The following is a 23,035-nucleotide window of genomic DNA, read 5'->3' as shown; positions in this document are numbered from 1 at the left end:
AGACAGCCTCATTTGAGGAAATTTGAGGAAATATGTTTAAAAATTGTGTGTGGCAAACGATGGGGAGAATTTACATGATAAGTGAATTCATTAGTTTTACCCTATTAGTTGAACAGTTCTTTTCCACCATTTTCCAGCATGTGCCAAGTGCATTTCTAACTTAAGCTATTGCTACTCATCCCTTTCCCTGTTGACGTGAAATGCTTGGTCTCCATATCTGCTCTAGAGAAAACAAGCCAGAGGACGTAAATTTTGGAGCATTGTTTTGTCTTCTTTTTACAAGAACTCCTCACCATAATGCAGTGCTCTTCTCTTTTTATGTTCTTTCCGTAACATCATCTCTTTTTCTAAATTTTATAAGTCCTATATACTTATTCTCCTTTTGAGATAAATAACCGTGATAAGCAACAAAACATTTTTATCCTTTTGTGCAGTATCTTATTGGTTGTTTTGCAGGCAGAGTTAACATTTCCCAGGTGATCAGGGAGGCTGACTAGCAAGAGAAGTATCAAGAAAAGTTGTGTTTTTTCTGCCTATTTCTTTTGTAGCAACAGATGAGAGTAGTAATTTATACAAGTACTTTGAAATGTTACCTGTGAAAATGATTAATATCGACTCTTCCTCATTTACAAGTCCAGTTTCTCAATATGATCACGCCATCGTTCTTTTCCTTTCTTGCTTGCTCTTGTTTGTAGAATATTTCAATTGGATGACTACTTTCCTTTGATCCCCAAATACAACTCAGGGCTTCCTGCTTTGATTTATTGTGTGTTGTCAGGGGCTGGCAGTTGCCCTGTTTCAGATTCACCTTGTCAGTAGGTGTGATGGAAGAAGCCAGCAGCTGTTCTTTTTTGGGTGTGGGGAAGGCAAGGAGAAAGGAAAGTGGAGGGTGACAGGGTGCAGTAGAGAAGACATCATCTCTCAGTCTTCCCACATTGTCCAGGGGGACAGACGTCAAGTTGGGGATGGTACTGGATCCTTTGCATCCTTGTAGGTGCTGGCAGTTACCTACTTACCGTGTACTCGGTGTGTTTGCTTTCTTTCAGCCTATTTTAATTTCTAAACAGTTGCAGCAGACTCTACTTCCCCTTCCCATTGAACTGGCAGTTGCTGGTTTTTTGTTACGGTTTTAGTGCTGCTTCAGTGTGCACTTGTCTCTTCTTTTAATCTGCTTAGTCAAGCTGCTCATGGGGATAAAGATGCAGACTGAGATAGAGGCGTTTCCTTCTTCAGAGAGGAGAGATTGCATCAGTATCTCTGCCTGTGTAAGGAAAGCAAACAGGAAGACATGTTTTATGTTTTTTTGAGGGGTGGGTGGAGAAAGAGTGAATGTTTTATTATTGTTTGAAGTAGCTGCTTCTTTGTACTGGGTGATTTATTTTTTTACAGGGGAAAGGAGCAGAGTGGGAGTGGAAAAGGTGTTTTCTCCGTCAAGTTTTTGTAGAAATTTTCCCTTTCAGAAAGTACTTTCCTGCCTTCTTGACAAGATGTACTCTTGAAGTTGAATCTCCATTAAAGAGCAGTAATATATTGTAAAAATAAGGGATAATTTTTGCACATTGGAATATTTCTGAGGGAAGATAGAGTGGGAAGTATAAAAGGGAAGAAAGACAAAAGGAAGTAATATCTGTCTTCAGCATATTTTTATCTTTTTTTGATTCTGGAGACACTTCATCAGCCTTGTAGCAACAAGGCTTGCTTCCTTTCAGCACCATCTTTAGGGATCTGGACATGACTTCCACTGTCCGCTACCCAGCAACTGGATGTTCGGATCCCAGCAGACTGATACTGTTTTTATAATTCTAAGTACAAAATCTAACGTATGTGTAAAGACCAATATTTTTTTAGACATCCTGGGGAAAAAATTCCTGGGCATCACTGATGTCTGAACCCCAGTCCCCATAAGTGACACTGTAGTGATTCACATCAGGGGAACCTTCTTCCCAGCAGCAGTCCAACTGCTGGTGACTAGTCGAGAAGAGAGGGGTACTTTGCTGTACATGGTGTGGCAGAAGCAATTTCTGTGAGTCTTTTTGCATGCTTGATGTATGGTATTTGCTTCTGTGTAGCCCCCAAATTTTCTTGTCAGATTGCATAAAGAGGCTGTCCTGCTTCCCTATTGTAAAACTACTAGACATGTGACTGGTAACCAAACACTTTCAGCTAGTGGTTATAAGAGTAAATAAGATACATGCTGAAATGGGGAGATAGTCTGAAAATCAGTTTAATCTGTGAAAAACGCAAAGCATAACATAAAACGTGAGATGTTTTTAAGTGGACTGCCTGAGGCTGGCTGTTGTAAAGGCTTATAATTGCTGTCCAAATTCCTTAAGATATTTTAATTAACATTCCTTCCTCAAAGAGAAGAACAAGACAAACTGGAAGATAGATTAGAGGCTTCTCAGATGCTCTTGAAGTGCTCCTAGAGATTGCTTAATGTGGTCTTTGCTCCCCTCCATAGCAAGATCACAAAAAAGCAGGTCTAGAGGGGGTCTGTGTAGGCCATCTGGCCCTGTACTGATACCATTCCTAACAGATGCTGTTGAGGATGCTTTTTCAGGCTTCCAGTAAGTTAGAATGAGCAGGTTTTCTTTAATGGCTTACCTAAACTTACGGTTTGAAGGGTTTTTTATTCCTAATATCTTTCAGCCCCTTGCTGCTTTTCCTGGCCTCTAGGGTGATGAATTGTACCTCTTTTATCATCATCAAGGCAATAAGTTGTATGAAGTGACAAACTTTTGTAGGGGGAGGGACAAAAGTTAACTTTTGGGGTAGAATGAGAGCACACAGGAGAGTTCTTTTACAAGGCTGCTGTACAACACTTGCCCTGCTGGGAGCCTAGTTAGGTCCCTCTGGTCAAATTGCACAACAGTAGCAATTATGTGCTATGTAAATGAAAGCCTTTGAGCTGCTTTTAGTGTTCAAAGAACTATTTAATCTTTCAGATTTGTAAAGCAGGGTGCTTTATCAGTGGCTAAGTAGGGCCTGTGTGTGCTGCGGAAGAGTTTACCAGTGGTTGCCTGAGACCCCAATAACTTGGTGGTATGCTGACATAGTTGTCTAGAGTTGATGTCAGTAGCGACAAGTTTCGAGAGCAGAAAACTTGCAAGTACAGATCTAGTTTAAGGCATCAGTTTTGGGCAATATCAAACATTGGTGAAACTAATCAACTGGTTGAATCAGCTAATCAAGGTTGAATCATGTTGTAGACTAATGAGGTACAGTTGATATTATTTAAGAGTGGTTAGACTGGATCTTTTTTTACTATTGTTAGTGTTGGCAGAGAAAGGTAAGCAGTTTCCAGTAGCTTTGGTTCAGGTGAATGTGTCCATATCTAGCCACTAAATGTAGGCAATTATACTGTAGTATCAAATTATGCAAGAATGGAAATAAATGCAGATCTTTGCAGAGCCATGCAGAGAATTGTGTTGCATGGCTTGCTTGCTTTTGGAAACACTTTGGTGACGTGTAAAGTCATGTTTCTTCTGTGAAAAACATTGTCAGAATTATATCATGTGCTGAAACAATAGAAGATCCATCCCCAAGATAGGAACCTCCCTTTTCCAAGTCAGAAGCAGTCCTGGTATTTTCTACTTGTGGAAATTTGGCTTTATGTGTACTTTTACATGCCAGGTTTGCCTATTAGGGTTTTGGCCAGCCTCTAACTGCTGGAAGCTAATGGACACGTCCCCACAGATGGGTGCAAGCAGGCCTCAATTTTTCCATGGGGCGAAATACTATTTAATAGTACCTCTTAAAATAATGCAATAACTTATACCTGGTTTGATGGAAAAAGAGACAGTACTGTCATTATTTAGGACCGAAGCTGCAAAGTATCTTTTGATGGACAAGTGCAAAAGAACACTGAAAAAGGCTGAAGCTCCTCTGCCAAACTGGAAGCTAACTGGCTGAAGGCCAGCTCTGGTACAAAAGCTGTATAGCTTCATTAGGAAAGTGTTGTGCCCAATGAACGCATCCCGCTGAGCCTCAGGGCACAGTGCCATACTAGTGTTGCTAAGGAGCTTCCAGGGCAGAGCTTGCTGGTCCCCTTCTGGTCAGTTCTGAGTATGTTTTTTGGTCAGTATGCACTCACTCAACTGTTAGATGTTTCTACCCTAAACCACCCTGGAATGACTATTTTAAAAGAAACAGTATCGCTTCCCCTTTCCCCACAAATTTAGTTTTCATTTCTGAGTGATGCTAAAATGAAGGCTGAGATAAACTCATCCTTTTGTGCATTCTCATTGCCAGTTAGTTAGAAATTTGTTGTGATTCCTTTCATATCATAGCAGGTACACAGAAGCAGTTCTGTAGAGCTTGCATGATTTTGATGGCAAACTAAGCCATTCTACTTCTGAAAAGGTTGTATTTTATGCAAACTTCAAGTAAAGCCTAATGTTCAAGCATCTTAAAAACAACCTATTCAAGCATCTTAAATAAAAACATGATTTGGAAAGTTGGAAAATTTTGGAATGAAGCTGGGAGAAAAATAAAGCAGTGATGTTTCCTTAGCACTCATTGTGCAAGAGGGGAAAACTGCTGGTTTTAAGAGCTAGAAACACCTGGCATTAACACAAGTACACTGAATCTTGATCTCTTAGAGTTTGTTCTCTAACACATGTAAAAGCTTAGCAAGTTATTAAGCAATTTTTTCCATTATACATCTTTTCCTGTAAAGGAAGAAATTTCACAAAACAGCTATTATGTATTCATTATAACCTATAATGTCATTTTTTAATGTATGTCTTTGGTTGAAATGAGAAAAATAACTGCTTCTGGAATAAAGAGCTACAAATCCTCCCTCCAAAAGAAATCACAGAATGATAGAAAATTGGTCCAGAATTCATCTCAAGAGGCAGTCAGTCTGGTTTCTTGCCTAAGAGCAGAATCCTGCATCTAAGCAATTCCTACCACATGTTTGTTTTAACTTTTCTTTACAACTTTCTGAGATGGAGATTCTATCACTGCCCAAGTCACTCAAGCTATCCATGCTGTTAGAAAAAGGTGATGGCTGGGTTGGTTTGGTTTTTTATTTTTGCCATCAACTCCTCTCTCACCTTCATGTCCAGTCTTAATTTTCCCTAGTTCACTGTAAGCCTGCTCTTTCTTATCCCATCCACATTGGTCATGGAGAGCAATATTCTCTTCTATGCAACTCCCTTTAACTTGACTTAAGGTCATTGCTGTTACTTTGTTCCTAGAGAAGACCACTCCAGTCTTCCAGTTTTTTCTTCTAAATCAGGTTTTTCAAACCTCTGATGAATCTTGCTGCTCTGTCCTTCTGATTCTCTGAAATTAATTCATCTTTCTTGAAATACGGTGGTCAAAACTGGGTGTAAAATTTCAGCTGAGCAGAGTGGAAGGGTGCTCTACCCTGTTGTATACATGATAACTCTAAATGCTGTATGATGTGTTCCTTTCCTTCCCCACCCACGCCCCGAAAGAATCCTCAGCAAATTAATGTCAACTGCAAATTAAGTAAAAAATACTTCGATTCTGTTCTCAAAGTTATTGCTCAATGTTTTACACTGAGTGTACCAGACCTCTTGTGGGATGTCTCTTCAGCCTTCTAATTTGAAAGTAATCCCTGGGTATTCAGAGTACAGTTTTCCAAGTAGTTTTTACCTGTCACATTTTCCTTTTGCCCTTTGGGAATTTTATGCCAGATGAAGTCAGAAGTCTTGATGAAATTGAGAAGTGTGACATCTACTGAATCTCAGCTTGGGTGCAAACATACTACTACCACAAGTTAAAGTACGCACATAAAGTGAATCCCACTTCGTATCAATAAGGTGCTTTTAATTTGTAAGTATTTATTAGTAGCAGAGATTGAGAAACTGTCAAGGCTTCACACATGTGCTATCCTCAGTCATGTTTGCATATGAAGATTTACAAAATGAGCTATACCAGTCCTTTCTTCCCCCATGTCAGCCTTAATGGTGGGACAGAACCTGAGGAGGATCCCATTAATGTTAGAAGGTTTGGCTAATTTCTTCAAAGGCTCTATATTCTTTCTCAGCTTTTCTGACTTTTCTCTTAGACCCTTTCTGACTTGTCTAAATGGGAGTTTTTTGTGGTCAGCCTTCATGAATTTGAAGTATGAAGGCATTAGGCTCCTGTACAATTTTAGGTGTGGACTTACCCATTGAAATGGACACAGAAGGGGGTTTCTCTGTAGGACAGTGCTAAATATTGAGATGATGCTCAGAAACCAATTTGGTCTTTTGCAAGGATGTAGAAGGTTCCTGTGCAGCATTTTGTGAAGGTTCAGAAAGGCCTATTTGGCTGAACTGTGGGACTTACATTTCTTCCAGCTCAGTCAAGCTAGGCTATGAAGCTGAGGGTGTTTTCCAGTAATTTGGAAGAGGCAGAAAATCTGTTACCTGGCATACCATATGGCTGCACTTGGACGTTAGAGTAGATGCTAGCAATGTTGATCTACCGATAGGTTAGTTATTCACATGGCAGAAATGTGTATATATATCCAAGATAGTAGGTTTACACTTGGCACCGTTCTTCAGACTGGGAAAGGTACCCCTTCCTGCCAAGTCGTTATGAACAGAAAGTGAGGCATGAGACACCACGTATTTTTCTGAAGTGTGAAAAGTTCTCAGCCTAACAAAGTGTGATGTGGGCTGAAAACCGTGGAGAGTTCTGTGATATGGCAGTTTCAGAAATAAGGTGTGTGGCTCCAATTATTGACATGTATCAAATGTTAGAGTGATGTTTACCTAAGAAGATTTACATCTGACAGTGGTGTTGCTACAGAGTTGTTTTCTTCTTTTTACTCATGTTTGCCTTGAACAAATCCAGTCCATTTATCTTATATTTTATCTAAACCTTCAAACTATGTTTATACTTAAAATGTAGAACTAAAACTTTCCATATGCCTTTTTTTAATGATTTTTTTTTTTTTAATGTCTGTACATCTCCCTTTTTTCCAACCTCTTAACAGTCTCACTTTCAGCTGGTTTTAAGTTGCTTTGCTTTTATCATGCTTGCGGAAGGTACTTAACAGACTAATCCAGAAATTCAAACTCAACTGTGGTAGAATAAAAGCTATAAATCACCAGTCCCCTAGTACTTTTCTCTGTATACATCAATCCTAGATAGTACGTTTTATGGCATTAATGCTTCCATTGCTTCTAAATGTTCTGTCTGTTGCCTTGCTTAGCATACAATAGCTTGGTAGGTTGATGGATTGTAAGCTTCCAAAGTATTATGAAGTACCTTTCCAAAGTCCTTGAGAATTTTTGAGAGGGGATAATTTTAATTTTCTCACTAAACTTTTCACTTCCAAGAGAAGCAGTTCAGCCTATGATTCCATTGGTCAAGTGAGGGACCTTGGTAGAATCTGTTGGTGAGCTTTCACATAATTCGAACATGGTGTTTCTACAATTCTGATAGCTCCAGAAAATGATTTTTATTTTTATTTTTTTTCAATTGACAGAAGTCTTTGCATGCTCTTTCACTCATAGCTGGGAAAAATAGAAAGATGACTCAGATGCATGTAGGTTTTACCAGGAGTCTCTGTTCTCTGTCTAATGAATGCTGCTCAGGAGTCTGCTGCCTATGGAAAATGAAGCATTAGTGAGATATCGGAGTGCTGGCACTTTTAATAATGTCTGTGCTGCAAATTAGACAGGGGGAGATGTACTGAGGTAGGAGTCACAGGACTGTAGCCTAGAGACTCAGTTGCTCTGAGCTGGTAAATGCCTGTGGGTTCCACCGATGTTATTGACATTGGGCTCCACTGAAACGGAGGAAACAACATTCATTGTAAGGCACATAAAATTTCCATGTCAACTGAATTTTAAGCCTATTCTGTTGTAAGTTAAACATGTAATTCGATGTAATTTGACTGGTCTTCCCTTTTCTGACACAGGCCCTCGTTCAAGCTATTCACTAGCTTAGGTAAAATAAGCAAGGATAAAATCAAAGAGCATTAATGACTGTGACAGCTATTAGCTGATATGAAGAAACTGTTCTCTTTAGACTGGTGGATTGCTGGCTGCTCTAAACAGCTGAAGGAGAAGCCCTCTCAAAAAATCTTTAGAAATAAGTAGTGTTGTCAAATGTCATCTTTGCAGCGGAGCTTTTCAATGTTTTCCTGTGGTAGTGTAGAAATAGAGTTGAACTCTGTGGAAAATTTCTTTTATTAAGAGATGTTTCTTTTTAATTTGCATATCCACTTTCTCTTTCATACTTTGATGAATTTTCTTCCTGTCTAATAACATACTATTCTTGATGAATTATTTTTTCCTGAGTTTGCCCTTTTAAACTTTAGATGTTTTAGTAGTTTTCCCTTACTTCATTCTTCAGGGTTTATTTGGGTTTGGGTTTTTTTTAATTCTCTTTTCTCCAAGCATGGTTTTGTATCTATTTCTAAATCAGTCTTCATTGTTAACATGATTTCTTTTTCACTTTTCCACTTACTCTTTTTGTATGGGGACAGAAACACAGGTCTTGTTCATCTTTGCTTTCCAAATATACGTATGCATTTGAGTAATTCTGCACAAAAATTTTTGCATGGTTTTGGGGAAGAAGGGACTGAGGGGAAATTGGGACTGGAAAGCATTAGTCAAGGCTCAGACAGGGATTGTTGTGACTTTTGCACTGGTAATTATTTCTGAACTTTGTGAACTGCTTCAAAACATGATCACATTACTGTGTGCGTCATTGTGAGAGACAGAGGAGTCTGTTTTTTCTGAGTTCTTACATGTCCTCAGAAAAATGCTTTGGTATTACATAATTGCCATTGTTCTTTTGCATGTTTTTCATAGCATCCTCCTGGGCAGTTGAGAAGGAAGTACAGCTCCTGCTCCACTATTTTCCTGGATGACAGCACAGTCAGTCAACCAAACCTCAAGTATACCATCAAATGGTGGGTTTTATAACTTTATTTTTTGTTTTGCTAGAGCCTGCATTATATATATGTATTTATGTATACATATTTCTGAACCATTACTAAGCAAGCTTCAGCGGTTTTGGTTTTTGAAGCAGTAAATTTATGTAATTTGATCATGCTCCAGAGGCAGTGAATAGGATGAGCAAAGGGTATTCCATTTATTTTAGTGCTGTTCAGAGTCAAACTCCCAATACTGCATATCTCAACAGAAAGCAACATTTAAGATTCTCAGATTCCAGCAGCTGAAATCCTTGTGCTTCAACATTCAACTGGGTACTTGCTTTGGATGAGTCCTCAAAACTTACTTGGGTACTTGTTTATTTGGAATTTTGGAATTATGTGAATTTTAAGACTTATTTTTTGTTCATGAGAAGATCGTTATGAACATTTGCTAAGCTTTCCTTCCCATTTTCTATTGGAAATGGAAATTAATTGCCTCCAGATTAATTTCCTTATTTGAGTACAAGAACACTGGCAGTTTATTACACAGCAGTGGGGAGCTTTTTATGCAGTGCGCACATGGGCTTACCCTTGGGTGAAGTCTCAGATAATCATTTCAGGTTTCACTGGTGCCTTTCTACATTTGGAGAGAAATGAAATTGGTATTTATAGATTATTGTTCTTAACACTTTGTACAGTAAGGGGAAAAATGAAAGAACAAATGCTCCTCCAGCATTTTGTGCTGTTTGCTTATTATGATTGCTGATACACTCTCTTCAGCTGTTCATAGAATGATTACCTTGGTGTACTCAAATGCAAGAATTTATTAATATAAGATCTGTGCTACAGAGCTATTTACATGAGAGATAAATATATTCAGAATAACATGTCCAAAGGAGTTTATAGTGTTGGTGGTCACTAAAATATGTTCTTAATTTTTCTGTTTAAGGAAAAAAGAGGGGAATGGAGAAGGGATTTGCAGTCAGACTGACACCTCATTCCTCATCAGCTATTTCTGCCTGAATAATAGTCTTGCTTTTCCTCAAGTTTCTTTAATTAGTAACTTAATAATTCAGATGAACACTGAAAAAAGGATTTTCATTTTTTTCCTTTTTTTTTTTCTTCACTTTTGATATCTCATACTTTACTGCTCTAAAATACTTCACATGCAGCTTTTTTTTTTTAAGTGCAGCCTTTTGCGTTTCAGGCCCCTTTTTGCATCAAAACTGAAACTGCTTGTGGAAAGACGAGAGGGTTCAGTTGGCTGCAGCAGCCCAGAAGCATTTTCAGCAGGCCACAGTAGCCAGCAGCAGCCTTGTTGAAGAGGAGATAGATAAAAGCTGGGGATTGGGGAGCAAGGTGGTGATGTCTGGGGAGAGACTTGGGGTGTGTGGCAGGAGGGAGAGCCATAGGGAGGAGAAGGACCATGTCAGGCTGGAAGAGCCGTCACTGGGTCTAGGTGGGAGGAGTTGTGCCGGGCTGTGGGTTGGAAGCTGCAAGGAGTCAGAGGGTTTGAGAAGGGGCATGTGGGGTGAGAAACTGGACATTGACACATAAGGCCTCTGGGTGAGGAGTCTTTTCTCTCCTGTCTGGCTGCACATTTGACAGATTGAAGGGTAGAGAGACTGCAGGATTATTGCTTTTGTAAAACTTCATTTCTTGCCCTCACCCTGGCAGCCTCTGCTGATAAATGGCTATTGCGTGTAGGTAGATCTATGAGGGATGTATTTTGGCTGTCTTATTTATTTCTTCTGGGTCATGTTACTCACTGGTGTGTTTAAAATATTAGTGCATCTACTGGAGATCTGCAGCATCAGTACGGTGGCTGGGGTGTAGGGTGATGGAAAGTTCCCTAAGCGTCTTTCCTACACGCCAAGAGCTGGCTGAACCAGCATGTGAAGAGCAGAATGAAACTTGGATCTGAATTAATCTATTACAGCTCCAAAAGACTTTCAGGTTCTGATATGGACTTTTAAATAGTAAATATTTTCTAAACATAGTTTGACATCTTGTTACAAAAGCAATCATATGCGCACCAAGCAGAGAGCTCTGTACATAGATTCTTGCATCTGCTTTCATGAAGTGAATTGGAGCTGCAAGTGTGTTCCTTGGGGCATAATTTAAAATTAAATTTTAGGACTAATTCATTTTGTGAATAGCTTTCAGTCAAATTCATTCATAAATGTGGGGTTTGTGTTCAGTGAGGACTGTGCCCTTCAAATGTCTACAGTACACAGTATCTCTTAATTCCTTAAACATGTATCTATAGGAAAAAATCAAATTTTAAAAGCACTTACATACTGAGTTAGAAAAATGTTTTTACTTTCAACTAAGAAGAAATATTTTCCACTGCATAGCTGTTCAAATAAAGCAAAACCAAACAAACCTGAAATAAGTTAAAATTCTACTAATGGTGTAGCTCCAGCATATGATTTTCCTAATGTGCGGTATAGCAGTTTTCATGCAAAAATTCTGGAATAAAATTACAGAGCAATCAATTGACTCTTTCAAAAGGCCTTTTGTGGAAAAGGGATACATTTTGCGCCAGTATAAGTCATAAGCATCTTCAAGTTGTCAACAAATAGAGACTGCCTCCTTCATCCTCTTTAGCTTTGACTGGGTTTTATGCTGCTGGAACAAGTAGGGAAGGTGCTGGTTCTGATTTATCCTTCAGTAAAGCTCTGTCATGAGCTAACACTGAAGTTGAGTTGGAAACTGGAGAATAACCATGAGAATAACCGTGTCTTAGTTTTCTTCGGTCTCAAATGTGAATGAGATCAGTTAGTTGTATATGTAATTAAAATCTTAGCTTTCTGTGAATGTAAGGATACTTTTTATCTTTGCATAGAATATAAACAGAGGTACTTTGGTGAGTGGTTGAAAACATGGAAAATGCATAATGCAGTAAGTTATTCAGGGAGTCATCTCTTCCCTGAGTTAAGTAACTTAATGCCATAAAACTGTAGAAACCTGGTATTTCAGTCTGGTATGTGAGTAACTACATAGAAAGACAGCCAAAAGTTAATGGATTTAAACATAAAATCATAAGCCAAAGGTGATTAAAACATTTCATGTTAGCCTGGAAGCATTAGCAAACAATAACAGAGAATGTTCAGTGTCTGTGATGCTTTATCTTCAACCTTGGAAGTCAGTAGGAGTCTTATCATTGACTTTAGTAGAGTAGGGCATTGAATGGAAGCTATGTGCAACGTGGTATATGGAATATGAGTATTTTTGTAAGGTACTTGATTACTAGTGAAAAAGAGCTGCTTGGAGTGTGCTGAACAGATATTATGAAATTGTCTATTTACAGCAGTTTTCCTCGTATCTCACACTGAACTGAATAAAATAGGCTGTTCAGCATATTTTTGTCATGCATTGTGCTAGATTTTAAACTTACATGTTAATATGGCAAGTAATATAATTTGACAGTCCTGAGATACTAACTCTGTATTTTTCTTTACAGTGTAGCTCTTGCAATATATTACCACATCAAAAACAGGTATGTGAATAATGAAATCTTGTAATGAAGATATCTTTAATAAAAACATATTAACTGATCAAACCCTAAAAATCCATGCTGTGTTTCTTTCAAAATGTTTTTTAGTAGTTTCCTTATTTCCCATGCTAGAAATAAGAAACATATTCTTTTGTATTTTTAGTATATGTTATTTTGCTTAGAAAAAATAAAAATTAGAGGATAATGTACCATGAAATCTGGAAGTACAGTTCACCACTGAAAAACTTTGATCAGGGTTTGGTTTTGTATATACTGGGCACTTGCATGGGTGCGTATGTTGTGATTATATATACACAAATCTGAATAGTATCTTTCAGATTGATCTTTTTTTTTACTACACCTTTGTAAAGTTAACTGTGTAAATCATTGATCAGTTAATGGTTTTTGAAATGACAAATAGTAATTATACAGGAAGAGTGACATTGTGAATAAATGTAATTCAAGATGCCTCAGAAACAGAGCAGGTCCTGGTTTATCTCTTCTGGTGTAGTATGTTTTTAGATCTCTGCTCAGTCAAGTTGATTGAAATGGAATAGAAAATAGGTTCTCTAAAAAGTAACTTGGTACATAAATTAGCTTTCTTCATGTTGAATTGCGCTTTTGTATCTTAACTTCCCTGTCCTCGTGATATGTCACAGATATCATAAGATAATATTTCCTGGCATTTCTAAGGAGAGATTGTATAAGTACTTCAAGTGACTTTTGTGTCTATGGCTTTTCAATGTGTCTTTTCAGAGAACTTGGCTTAGATCTCAATCTAACAAGCCACTTCTTACATGTTTTTTCTTCTGGACTGTAGGAAGTCAGACTAGAACAAAAGAAATTACTCATAAGTTTAAAGTTAAGCTGGCACGTCGTTCGGGACCATGTTTCAGGTCACTGGCACCCATCACGCTTGAAACAAGGCTGACATCTGAAGAGAAACCTTTAGAAGTGCACAGGGGCAGAAAGGCTTAGGGCTTGATCTCTGCTAAAAGCACTTGGAAGACTTTCCAAGACGTCAGTGGGCCTTGGTCTGAAACATGGCAGTATGTAAAGCAGAAGTTGGAGTGAAAGCTTTATGCAACTTTTAATCTCATTTCGCAGGAAATGAAGCATCATGATCATGCTTGGATTACTTGTTTATCCATCTGTGGTTCCCTCTTTCCCCCTTCCTCCATCATCCCTTGGTTAGCATGGCTAACTAGTAAATTTTTACTATGCTTGACTAAATGAGAGATGTCAAAGATAATCAGACGCTAAAGTTATGTGGAAGTAAGTTATTCTTAAGTGCTCTATTAGGTTTCATGCCAACTGTGTAAAAGGCTTAAGAGAAAGGGGCACATTAGGGACTAAAAAGAGCGAGGAACTTCAGTAAAAGCACAGAGTTGAGCAGGAGGAATCCAGAGCCAAAGTACACCAAACTTGCTTTGTGCCTATTGCCAGGGAGCTGATTTCTGTCTGCAGTAAAATATGCTCACTCGTATTCTTATAGAACATGATGCAAATTTGACTTACAACTGGTAGACAGAGAGGCTAAGCTTTGTAAAACAGAATCCCAAGACAGTGTCTTGAAGACACGTACATTCTGAATGTTATCTTCTTGGGAAACTTGCTATCTGTCCTTCTGCTTTTACGATGGAAAGGTAATTTATTCAGGCAGGGCTGGTTGCTGCCCAGGGTAGGGGGAGGTGTGTTGTAAACGCTCCCTCTGCCGCAGTCGGGACAGGTGGTCTCGGCAGCAATGCTGAAGCAGCCTCGTGTACATCAATTAATGACTCTGGAATTAAAGATGGGAAATGACTATTCTGTCTTCAGTTGTCTCTAATTTAGGAATGTAGGGACAATGTGATAACAAGATTCAGTTGTACTTGCTGCTGAAACAGCCATAGCAATACATATGTTCTGTTTCCTGCCATTGTAGGCAAAAAGGAAGTTGTTGATGTATGTGGTAGATTTTGGTTTGTTATGGGGGATGGGGAGTAAGAAACCACTGTAACTCTTATGAAGACTCAAGTTTGATTTTGATAGAAAACAAGTCAAGCACTTGCTTTACCAAAGAATTGTTTTCAGACAGCATTTAGTTGTCCCTTTTCTCCTGCACAGTAGGTTTAAGGCTAAATTACTTCCTAATATTCCAAACTCTCACCAGTCCCATTGTTTTTGAGAAACTATACATGAAATAGAATATTTTCTTCATATGTTTCCCACTTTTCAATTAATTGTAACATTGTAGTTATTATTCCTTCTTTACCCAGTGTCTCCTATCATTGTTGTATTGATCGGCTTTCTGCAGCTTTTGTTGTGCTTAGCTGTTCAACATGTGGTAAAGGCTGCACTTACCTTGTTTTCTAAGGAATGCAAGTATTGGTGAATTTGCTAAATAAACAAACAAAAGAAACCCCAACAAACTAACCATGAAAAATGCTTAGAATCAATTAGTAGACGGTTCATTTTTTTGAAAGATAACAATGTAAACTTGTTCTAATGATTTTTTTTTTTTTGGTGTAATGTTTCTTAGAGGATGATCAAATGTGCCTTCATAGCATGTAGCAGCTATAGCATGAAGAAATAAAATAGGAAATTCTTTCTTTCTTTCTTTCTCTCGTCTTTGTCAAGAGCCACAGTTTATGTAGCACGCCAGTGAGACTACTTCTGTATTGAGATACTAGCCTTTTTATGTACGGGTAGAAAGTCTGCCTTAAATTCCTTGGTGATTGGGAGTTTTGTAGTAATTATTTCAATCTGTTTGTTTTAGTTTAAGTAATCCTTAAAAAAACCTCAAGTGCTTATTTCCTGAGTGAGGAGGCATTATAGCAGAATAAATGTCATCTTCAGATACTGAAGTTTAAACGTTAATTGCTAATAAGTATGTTCTGTAGACATGAATCCACTGTAAAACTCGTGTTTGCATGCTCTGAGACACATGTGCTATTGGGTAAAAACAGAAGACATATTCAGTGATTTCTGTCTTCAGAACTGTATTTTTTTAAGACCAGAGTACCAGGATGCTGTAAAGAAAGATGGGATTGTGTTAAGGAGGTCACACGGATGCATCTGTCCAGAGAGTGTTCAGTTCTAACTGGTACTGACTGTTATACCACTCACTTCTGTGATTGTTAGTGTTCCTGCCAAGATTACACACAGCAAGATCTTACACTGCATACTGGATGTTAGGCTTGTGAAGCTGCATTAACTTTCATGCTGATTTTGAGCAACAGGGATCTGAGAGAGAAATAGCAGCTAAAACCAGTGGATAGGAATACTACTTTGTCTGGGTTTCTTTTTCTTTTTTTTTTTTTTTTTTTTTTTTTTTGTATGTACTCCTTTTGGTTTTCAGAAATCATTAGTAGGATAGGGGGATAGGGTTTTCCAAGTAAATAAAAAGTGAAATATGTATATATTAACTAAAGAATAACTGTAAAAATAGTGTTACATATTTGTAAATGTTCTCAACATTGACAATAAAGGAGGAGAAGGAATCAAGAGATTGCAAGGTTAACATGAAGAAGTTAAGAAAAAGAGTAAGCTGGGCTGATTTTATGATAAGTTTGTAGTAGTACTTCGTAGTACTGTGAACAAGCCTCACAGTAGAGAGTATGTGTCTTGGGCATTGAAAATGGAAAATTTTAGCAACTTTATAATAGGGATTTCATGTTACATGTGAATTTTGTGGCAAAACAGGTCCAGCTTCTATTTGAAAATCGTATTTCTGCAGTGTTTCTAAGCACCTCGCAGCATTGGGAGTATTGGAGTTTTAACAGTATATTTGTGTCTATGAGAGCTGTGTGCTGTCGTGTTCAGATAATGACACTACTTTGGTTTTAATGCTTTTTAGGGATACAGATGGAAGAATGCTCTTAGATATTTTTGATGAAAACCTTCATCCCCTTTCGGTAAGTTCACTTGCCTCTTCTTCCCTTTCATGCGAACTGTCTTTCTGTCTGCTTCGTTTTGTTTCAGTCACCTATTTGGAAATATTTCTTCCTTAGAAATCCGAAGTGCCACCAGACTATGACAAACATGACCCGGAGCAGAAACAGATTTACCGCTTTGTTCGGACGTTGTTTAGTGCTGCTCAACTGACTGCTGAATGTGCCATTGTCACCCTGGTGAGTGTCTGAGAGATGACATCAGCCATCTGACAGACCCAGCTTTGTCCTCAGAGCTTGGGTTTGTATGATTTAATAAATCTAGGTGCTACCAGGGAATTTTTTCTCACCATGGAAACCAAGGAAATTTCTTGATGGGAAGAGATGCTACAGTTCATTTTCTTAAGGAGAGTAAGTGATGGAAAAAGAGGTTATGACATGCAACACAAAAGCTGGGGTTAAGTCTTGCCTTCACAGAGTGATAATGTTACAGGCCACCAAGGTGACTAATAGAAAATGCAGGTGGCTTAAGTGATTTGAACAGGAGGGAATGTTTAAAGCTGAAAGGCTTCCACTTTTGGGGGGTTTGCTGTGTAGCTCCCAGCAGAGACTTGGGAACAGCTGTAGGTGATTTGATAGCACTGATAAGACGTGACGGGTACATGAAGGATTCGGTGAGTGACTGGGACATGGTGGTGGTGGCTTTTTCACTTGCAGCGTAGATGTCTTTCAGGACCATGTCATACAATTGTACTCAAGGCTGGAGTTCAGCTACTTAAAAATAGCATGACACAAAAGAAGGTTCAGATTTTCAGCTGGTGTGGATCAGCATAGCTACATGGATTAAAGGAGCTAAAATGATCTCCACCAGCTGAGAATTACTTAATTTTCCTGAAATTTTTATCCTGCCAATTCCAACAAGCCTCTCAACTCTCAGGCACAATTTTGGCCATGTTCTTGACTCAAGGGTTTTAAAAGAATAAAATGTTTTTTTACCACCACAACATGTGGTTTCATAACAGCTTTGTTATGTACTTTAGATGGAAGAAGGGGAAATTGGAGAAGGTGGATTTTGAAGCCCAGACCTACTCATTTCCTGTTAATCTCTCTTCCTTGGCTTCTAAGATTAGCTGGCAGGCTTTTCGCCTTCAGACAGTCAAAATGAATTGTACTAGCCAGTACAGGACAGGAATATGAGAAAAATAGGGCAAGAAACACCCTGCAGTGCTCCACCCTTGCATTTTCAAGTGTTACTTTACCTAGCTGCTTGACCCAGCCATTACATGTTTTCCCAAATGACATTTTGTCTGTCTCTTTTACATAATTGCACTAAGTACTTGTACTTCTCCCTTTTTTCCTAAGTGTTTTCTGCTGGAGGCATGATATGCTGTGTGAGTCAGTATGTACTTCTGTAACTTAATTAATCCACTGTCAAATACAGTGGAACCTTGTTGTGGTTATCTCTTGTTTGATCTTTGGTTATTTGATCAATGAGGGCACTATTTAGTAGAAAGGAAGAAGGCTTTTTTAATAACAGTATCCTCCTGTTACTGCAGTGCACTGAATGTTTTTCCCCACAAATCTTGTTAACCTACTCATATACTTTAGTATCTTTCATTTGTAACAACTTCCTTGCCTCTTCTCGTTCTCATGTGGTTTTCCTGCAGGTAACTCTTTTGCTGTGATCTGCAATGAAGTATAAATGTTTTTAACTCATTTGTTATCCTACAGTGTCAGTTTCCATAGTTATTAATGCTTGAAAACTTAGGTGGCTCAGGTTTATTACCCAGCACGATGATAACAGATAAACTGTTTCATACCCTAGTTCTCAAAGCAGCCATACAGATATTTGTGGGTAGATTTTGTGCAGGTGATCGATGTTACTGTTCTGCTATTCTTGCTCATGTTTTCAGAATAATAGCACCTTCCTGACCCCTTTTTCCAGAAGCTTTCAGAGGTTTTGGATAGTTCTACAAGTATGAAGTTCTGCTGCTGCTATTCTTAGTTTCCTCTCTGCTTCTAAATCTGATTTCTTTATTTGTTTGTCTCATCAGGAGGGGCCCCAGAGACAGACTGTGTTGTTTCTGAAATGTTCAAAGGTGGAAATTAATCTGTTAAAAAGCAATCAACCCATGCTCCTCCCCACACTCTTGAAATCTTAATAGTGTTGATATCACTATTTATGAACCTTCCAAGTGCTTTCAATTTTGATACCCTGTCTGGAGAAGAAGAGAGCAGCATTCCCTGCTGGAGTTTATGTTTCGCCATAGTCTGGCTGTCCGTCAGAGAGCAATCTGATAGCCCTGTCTGCCACTTACTTCTCCAGGGAGGGTTGCCAGAAGGCAGGAGGGGTATCTGTGGAGATCACAGTACATTTTGAACAAGATGCTGCAGCTGTTATCTTTATTTCACTCACTCTAATAATTTTTAAACAGTCCTAACCACCCCTTTTACTGCCCAAGTTTTCAGTTGAATGCACTTGCTGTTTGTCTTCTTACATGCCATTAGGCAGGTCAAAGTAGTAGTTACAGTTGGTTCCATAGCAATCTGTATGTTCAGTGCAGGAGCTGGGTGTGAAACTCCACACTGTTAGATAAGCTAGTCTCCAGCAAAAAACCGGCATTGTGTTGCTTCAAGCACTTAATTAAAATATTTCAATTAAAGCCTCCACTATTACAGCAAAACCAATTTATAATTAAACAAAAAATTTAATTTTCATACAGCCTCCAGAGCTGCCAAGAGATTTCCCATACTGATAGGTGAAAAATTAAAATCTCGAGTTGAAACAATTAAATACTAATTATTTATTTATAAAATAATACCATAAGAATAAAATCAGTTTTAAGGATTGTGTTGCTGATTTAAAGTCTTGCAAATTATGTTTTCTGTCCCAGTGAACATCAGAACTATACTTTGTGACCTGACTTTGTGAGAAAAATAACACGTGTGTGCTTCTTCTGCAACCCAGAGTATTTCCCACCCTTACTAAAACTGAGAAAGCCTGTCTCATCTAAACTGTCTCCTCAAGTGCAGAGGTGGCAAGTTGTACGTGTGTTAACCTACTAATTGGATAGCAAATAAAAATGTGAACAGGATCGTTACCTTTACCAACAGGAAAACAATACAGTGTTTGCATGTCCTAAGAATGAAACATTTATACTTTGTTCTTTTGTTCTGTAAAACAATCCTATTAACTTGACCTGAAGAGGAGAATGGTGCATGTTTTCTGCTTTGCCTTGTCATGACTGCCTGAGCTTTTTGCGAATAGGCCAAATCTAAGGCTCCTAATATACTTTCATGTACATAGTAGTTTTAGAGAGGATACGTTTTGCATTTGCAAATATGCAGATAGACAGTTATGCAAGGTCTGTATGCTATAGACTGATCAGATATGGTGATGTGTAAATACATACAGTACGTGAGCTGAATTATTTCTGTGAAGTTGAGAGGAGCATGCTTTTGAAATAAAAGTTCATACTGTGACCGAGAGGATTTAATAGTGGGAAATGTGAACTACGTAAGAATGAAAAACAAGGATTTAATTAATACAGCCAGAAGTTCCTGAGTTCTTATTGTACTCTTCAGTTACATTTTAAGCAAGAGGTACAAAGAGAATATCGTTGAACTGTGTTGTGAAAGTTAGAGTATTTGAGGAGAATTTTTTCTGTGTGTTTGGAAGAAAGGAAAAAACTTTCAATTGCTTTCCTTTCACTGGAATATTTTTACTTCTAAATGCTGATAAAATACCTCTTTTTTTTTTTTTCCCCCCCAATATTTCAGTTGAAGTATCAAAAACCTGATACTTGTTTGTACGAAAACAAAAATGTAGAAGAAAGTGACCAGGGCTCAGAGAGACACTTAATTTGCAGCAGAGGTCCTTTTCAGACTGGGCCAGTTTAGCTACCAATCCTTATGCAGCTAATGGAAGATGCAGGTTCCTCCAAAGAGTACAATCTCAAGCACTGTTTGTTGCCTGCTTTGACGCTGCTACACCCCATCCAGTGGCCTTAAGGGGTGATGAGTGTGGTTGGATGAGCAAGGCAAAGCATTGAAGGTAGGCTCCACCTCCTGTAAGAAATCCATGAGAAGAACTGTGTGTATCCACCATTGTTGGTGTCCACCTTTGTCCTGGGCTTTAAGCGTTCCTGGGGAGGTGGCTAAAGGCCACCACTTTGCCACATCTGAAAGTCTCCTAGGCACAGAGAGAAGGTTTCTCCACCTGTGCTGCGGATCCTGAGTCCCTTGGTAGCTGGACATGTGTCAGGATATGCTCTGGAGAAGGTTAAGAGGAACAGGGAATTCCTACCTCTGCTCCGGGCACTGAGGGGAGCAGAAGACTTAGATTCTTCCCTGGTTTTAGGGCTGTTCTTGTCTTTTGACTGCAGTCTAACATACAACACCCAAATAGCCCTTGACTAGATCATCAGTTATGTCCTGGGTTTCAACTGTAACAGTAATTTTTCTCCTTCTTAGTACCTGGTGCAGTGTTTGTAACTCTCTTTAGTCAGGTATTGCTTCAGGCCTGCTGGGATACACACTTCATAAAAAGAGAATATTCATGCTGGGGGTTGGGAGGGACTTTTTTTAAAATCCCTAAGGGGACGTTCTGTCAAAGAATGGGTGTCAGCTTCCCAATGCATCTCTAAGGGCTTCTGTGTGGGCAAGGAATGAATACTGATCCCAGTTTTAGACTGGAAAGTTGATGTTGCCTTATAGTTGGAGTGCATTTTGTACGTATTATAGATATTTGTCTTAAAATGAGTAAATTAGGGGGCAAACCTGGAGATGTGTGATGTTTCTCTAGCTTCTCTTAGTACTTCCTGTAAATATCTACAATGATACTTTGCCATTGTTCACATTTTCAGACTTCTGTGACAACGTTTGTTATTTTCTTTCAACATTTGGTCTCAAAAAAAGAATTGGATGAATTTGTGAGGATGATGATTATGTGATGTCCTTTTCCACCAAATGGATGACACAAGACCTTTGTGGAACATTTTAAATGCCCAGCTGGGCAACTGCAAAGTGCAGTTATTTCTGGAGAGTCGTAAGGAACTGGCTGATTCCTTAGAACAGAGCATATGGCAATTTAGCGATTGGATTAGAGCTGTAATTTGGCTATATCAGACCCAATACCAATTATATTTCTTTTTTTTTCATTCAAATATCTTTTAAGTTTCAAGGCGTTGTGACATACTGAAGTTTTCTCATTGAAGAGAGAGGACTGTGTATTTCTTTGTGATGTGTAGGAATGGAAACTGTCTTCGTTAGTTATTCTGTGCTCCTGCAACTTACAATGTGGGTTAGCTACTGAGTTCATGTGGAGTTTAAATGGGAGAAAGAGAGAATGTGGTTTTTGCAAATACATGTTCATTTGTAGATTCTTAATTATGGTAATTAAAATACCAAAACCATTGTCTTCTTTCGTCAATGTACATTGAGTGCAAGAACATTAAAGCCACTAGAGTTTTATTGGTAAAATAGAGATAGAATTTCACAAAAAGCAATATAGAAACAGCATGAGAAAAGATAATGCTTTGCTCTTGATACTGCCTCAAAGTTCAGAATTATTCTAGTAATGTTGGTGACATTCCTTGGTGATTGCCCATTTCTTTAGTGTGCTGCGACTCTCATTCAGACTCCTTGGAGGCAATGCACAACTTCTGACCTCTTTGTGTTGCACCACAGTAAGCTCTAGTACTGCAAGTAGATATAATCACAGAATAATTTCGGTTGGAAGGGACCTCTGGAGGTCACGTCTCGCCTGGCCTGGCCTGGCCTGGCCTCTTCTCAGAGCATGGCCAACTGGGTCAGGCTGATCAGGGCCTGACCAGTTGAGTTCTGAATTTCTCTGAGGATGGAAATTTCATAACCTCCATAGAAAACCTACTCTGTTGCTTCAGGAAAGCCTAAAAAGAGAATTACAGAATTTGGGGTAGACTGCAACTCCAGTGTGATAAGAGGTATCAGTGGGGTGCTGGAGGTTAATGTTGAACAGCATCAAAATGGAGAAACAAAATTTCTGTAAGAACCCCATAGTAAGATTTTAATAAAATTTGAGTATTCTTTTGGGTTACGAAATATAGAAATTAAATTATTTGACACTTTCATATTTGGTATATATCCTCCTGAAGAGGGGGGTAGATATAAACCTCCTCCAGTATTTTAACGTTTCTTTCTACTTGAAAGTATTATATAATATACAAAGTGTGTTATAATGTCCTCTGAGATGGAAAAAAAAGATGCTGTTTTGCACTAATTAAAACTGAACTCTTCAGTGCTATCTTTAGTTTTCAGTTTCTTCAAACACATTTATGTTCTGTTGATTGGGATGTTGTGTAACCAACTCTCTGCTGTCCAGGATCATGGGGAGCAGAACATCCTAGATAACTGGGACAACACTGAATGCTGTGGTTACTATCAAACACTCAGCCAGTCCAGGATGGATTCACCCAACTGCAAATAATCACCCCAGGGATTAGTTCTGGCTCAGCAGTAGCCCTGCTGGAGCCTGGATGCTGTTGCTGATCCTATTAGTTTGTGCCGTGTTACAGGTCTGTGTCTGGATAAAAAAAGCCTCCCAGGACTAGTGATGACAGCGGATGGTTGAATGTTTCTTTCTCTACCAAGAAAGAAGCATTTTCTCATCCAAGTCCAGGGAATTAAGATCAGAAGCATCCAAACTAGGCCAGCATGGAGTCATTCTGGGTCTTGCAGATTTATGAGCTCAAGATATGTTCTGAAATAAGTCAGTTCTGTACCTCTGCTGGACCTGAAATGGCTTTGGAGGCCATTTAACTACATTCCTGTGGTGCT

The 23,035-nt window shown here is 38.6% G+C and overlaps 1 protein-coding gene across 2 annotated transcripts in view; it reads left to right on the top strand.

Moving 5' to 3' along the window:
* CCNY (cyclin Y) overlaps positions 1 to 23,035 on the top strand; it is a 46,171-nt gene that overhangs the window by 8,065 nt on the left and 15,071 nt on the right. The window contains exons 3-8 of one of the 2 annotated variants that reach the window (XM_010016884.1): positions 463 to 476; positions 7,052 to 7,072; positions 8,799 to 8,884; positions 12,315 to 12,350; positions 16,186 to 16,243; positions 16,340 to 16,459. In XM_010016884.1, the coding sequence (XP_010015186.1) occupies positions 463 to 476; positions 7,052 to 7,072; positions 8,799 to 8,884; positions 12,315 to 12,350; positions 16,186 to 16,243; positions 16,340 to 16,459 (335 nt within the window). Of the gene's footprint in view, positions 1 to 462; positions 477 to 7,051; positions 7,073 to 8,783; positions 8,885 to 12,314; positions 12,351 to 16,185; positions 16,244 to 16,339; positions 16,460 to 23,035 lie in introns of both variants that reach the window. The other variant, XM_010016885.1, reaches the window with a different exon arrangement.

The sequence above is a fragment of the Nestor notabilis genome, unplaced genomic scaffold (genome assembly GCF_000696875.1).
Source record: "Nestor notabilis isolate BGI_N333 unplaced genomic scaffold, ASM69687v1 scaffold14256, whole genome shotgun sequence".
NCBI lineage: Eukaryota > Metazoa > Chordata > Aves > Psittaciformes > Psittacidae > Nestor > Nestor notabilis.
Note: the sequence above shows the minus strand (reverse complement) of the source record. Positions and strands in the feature narration are given on the sequence as shown.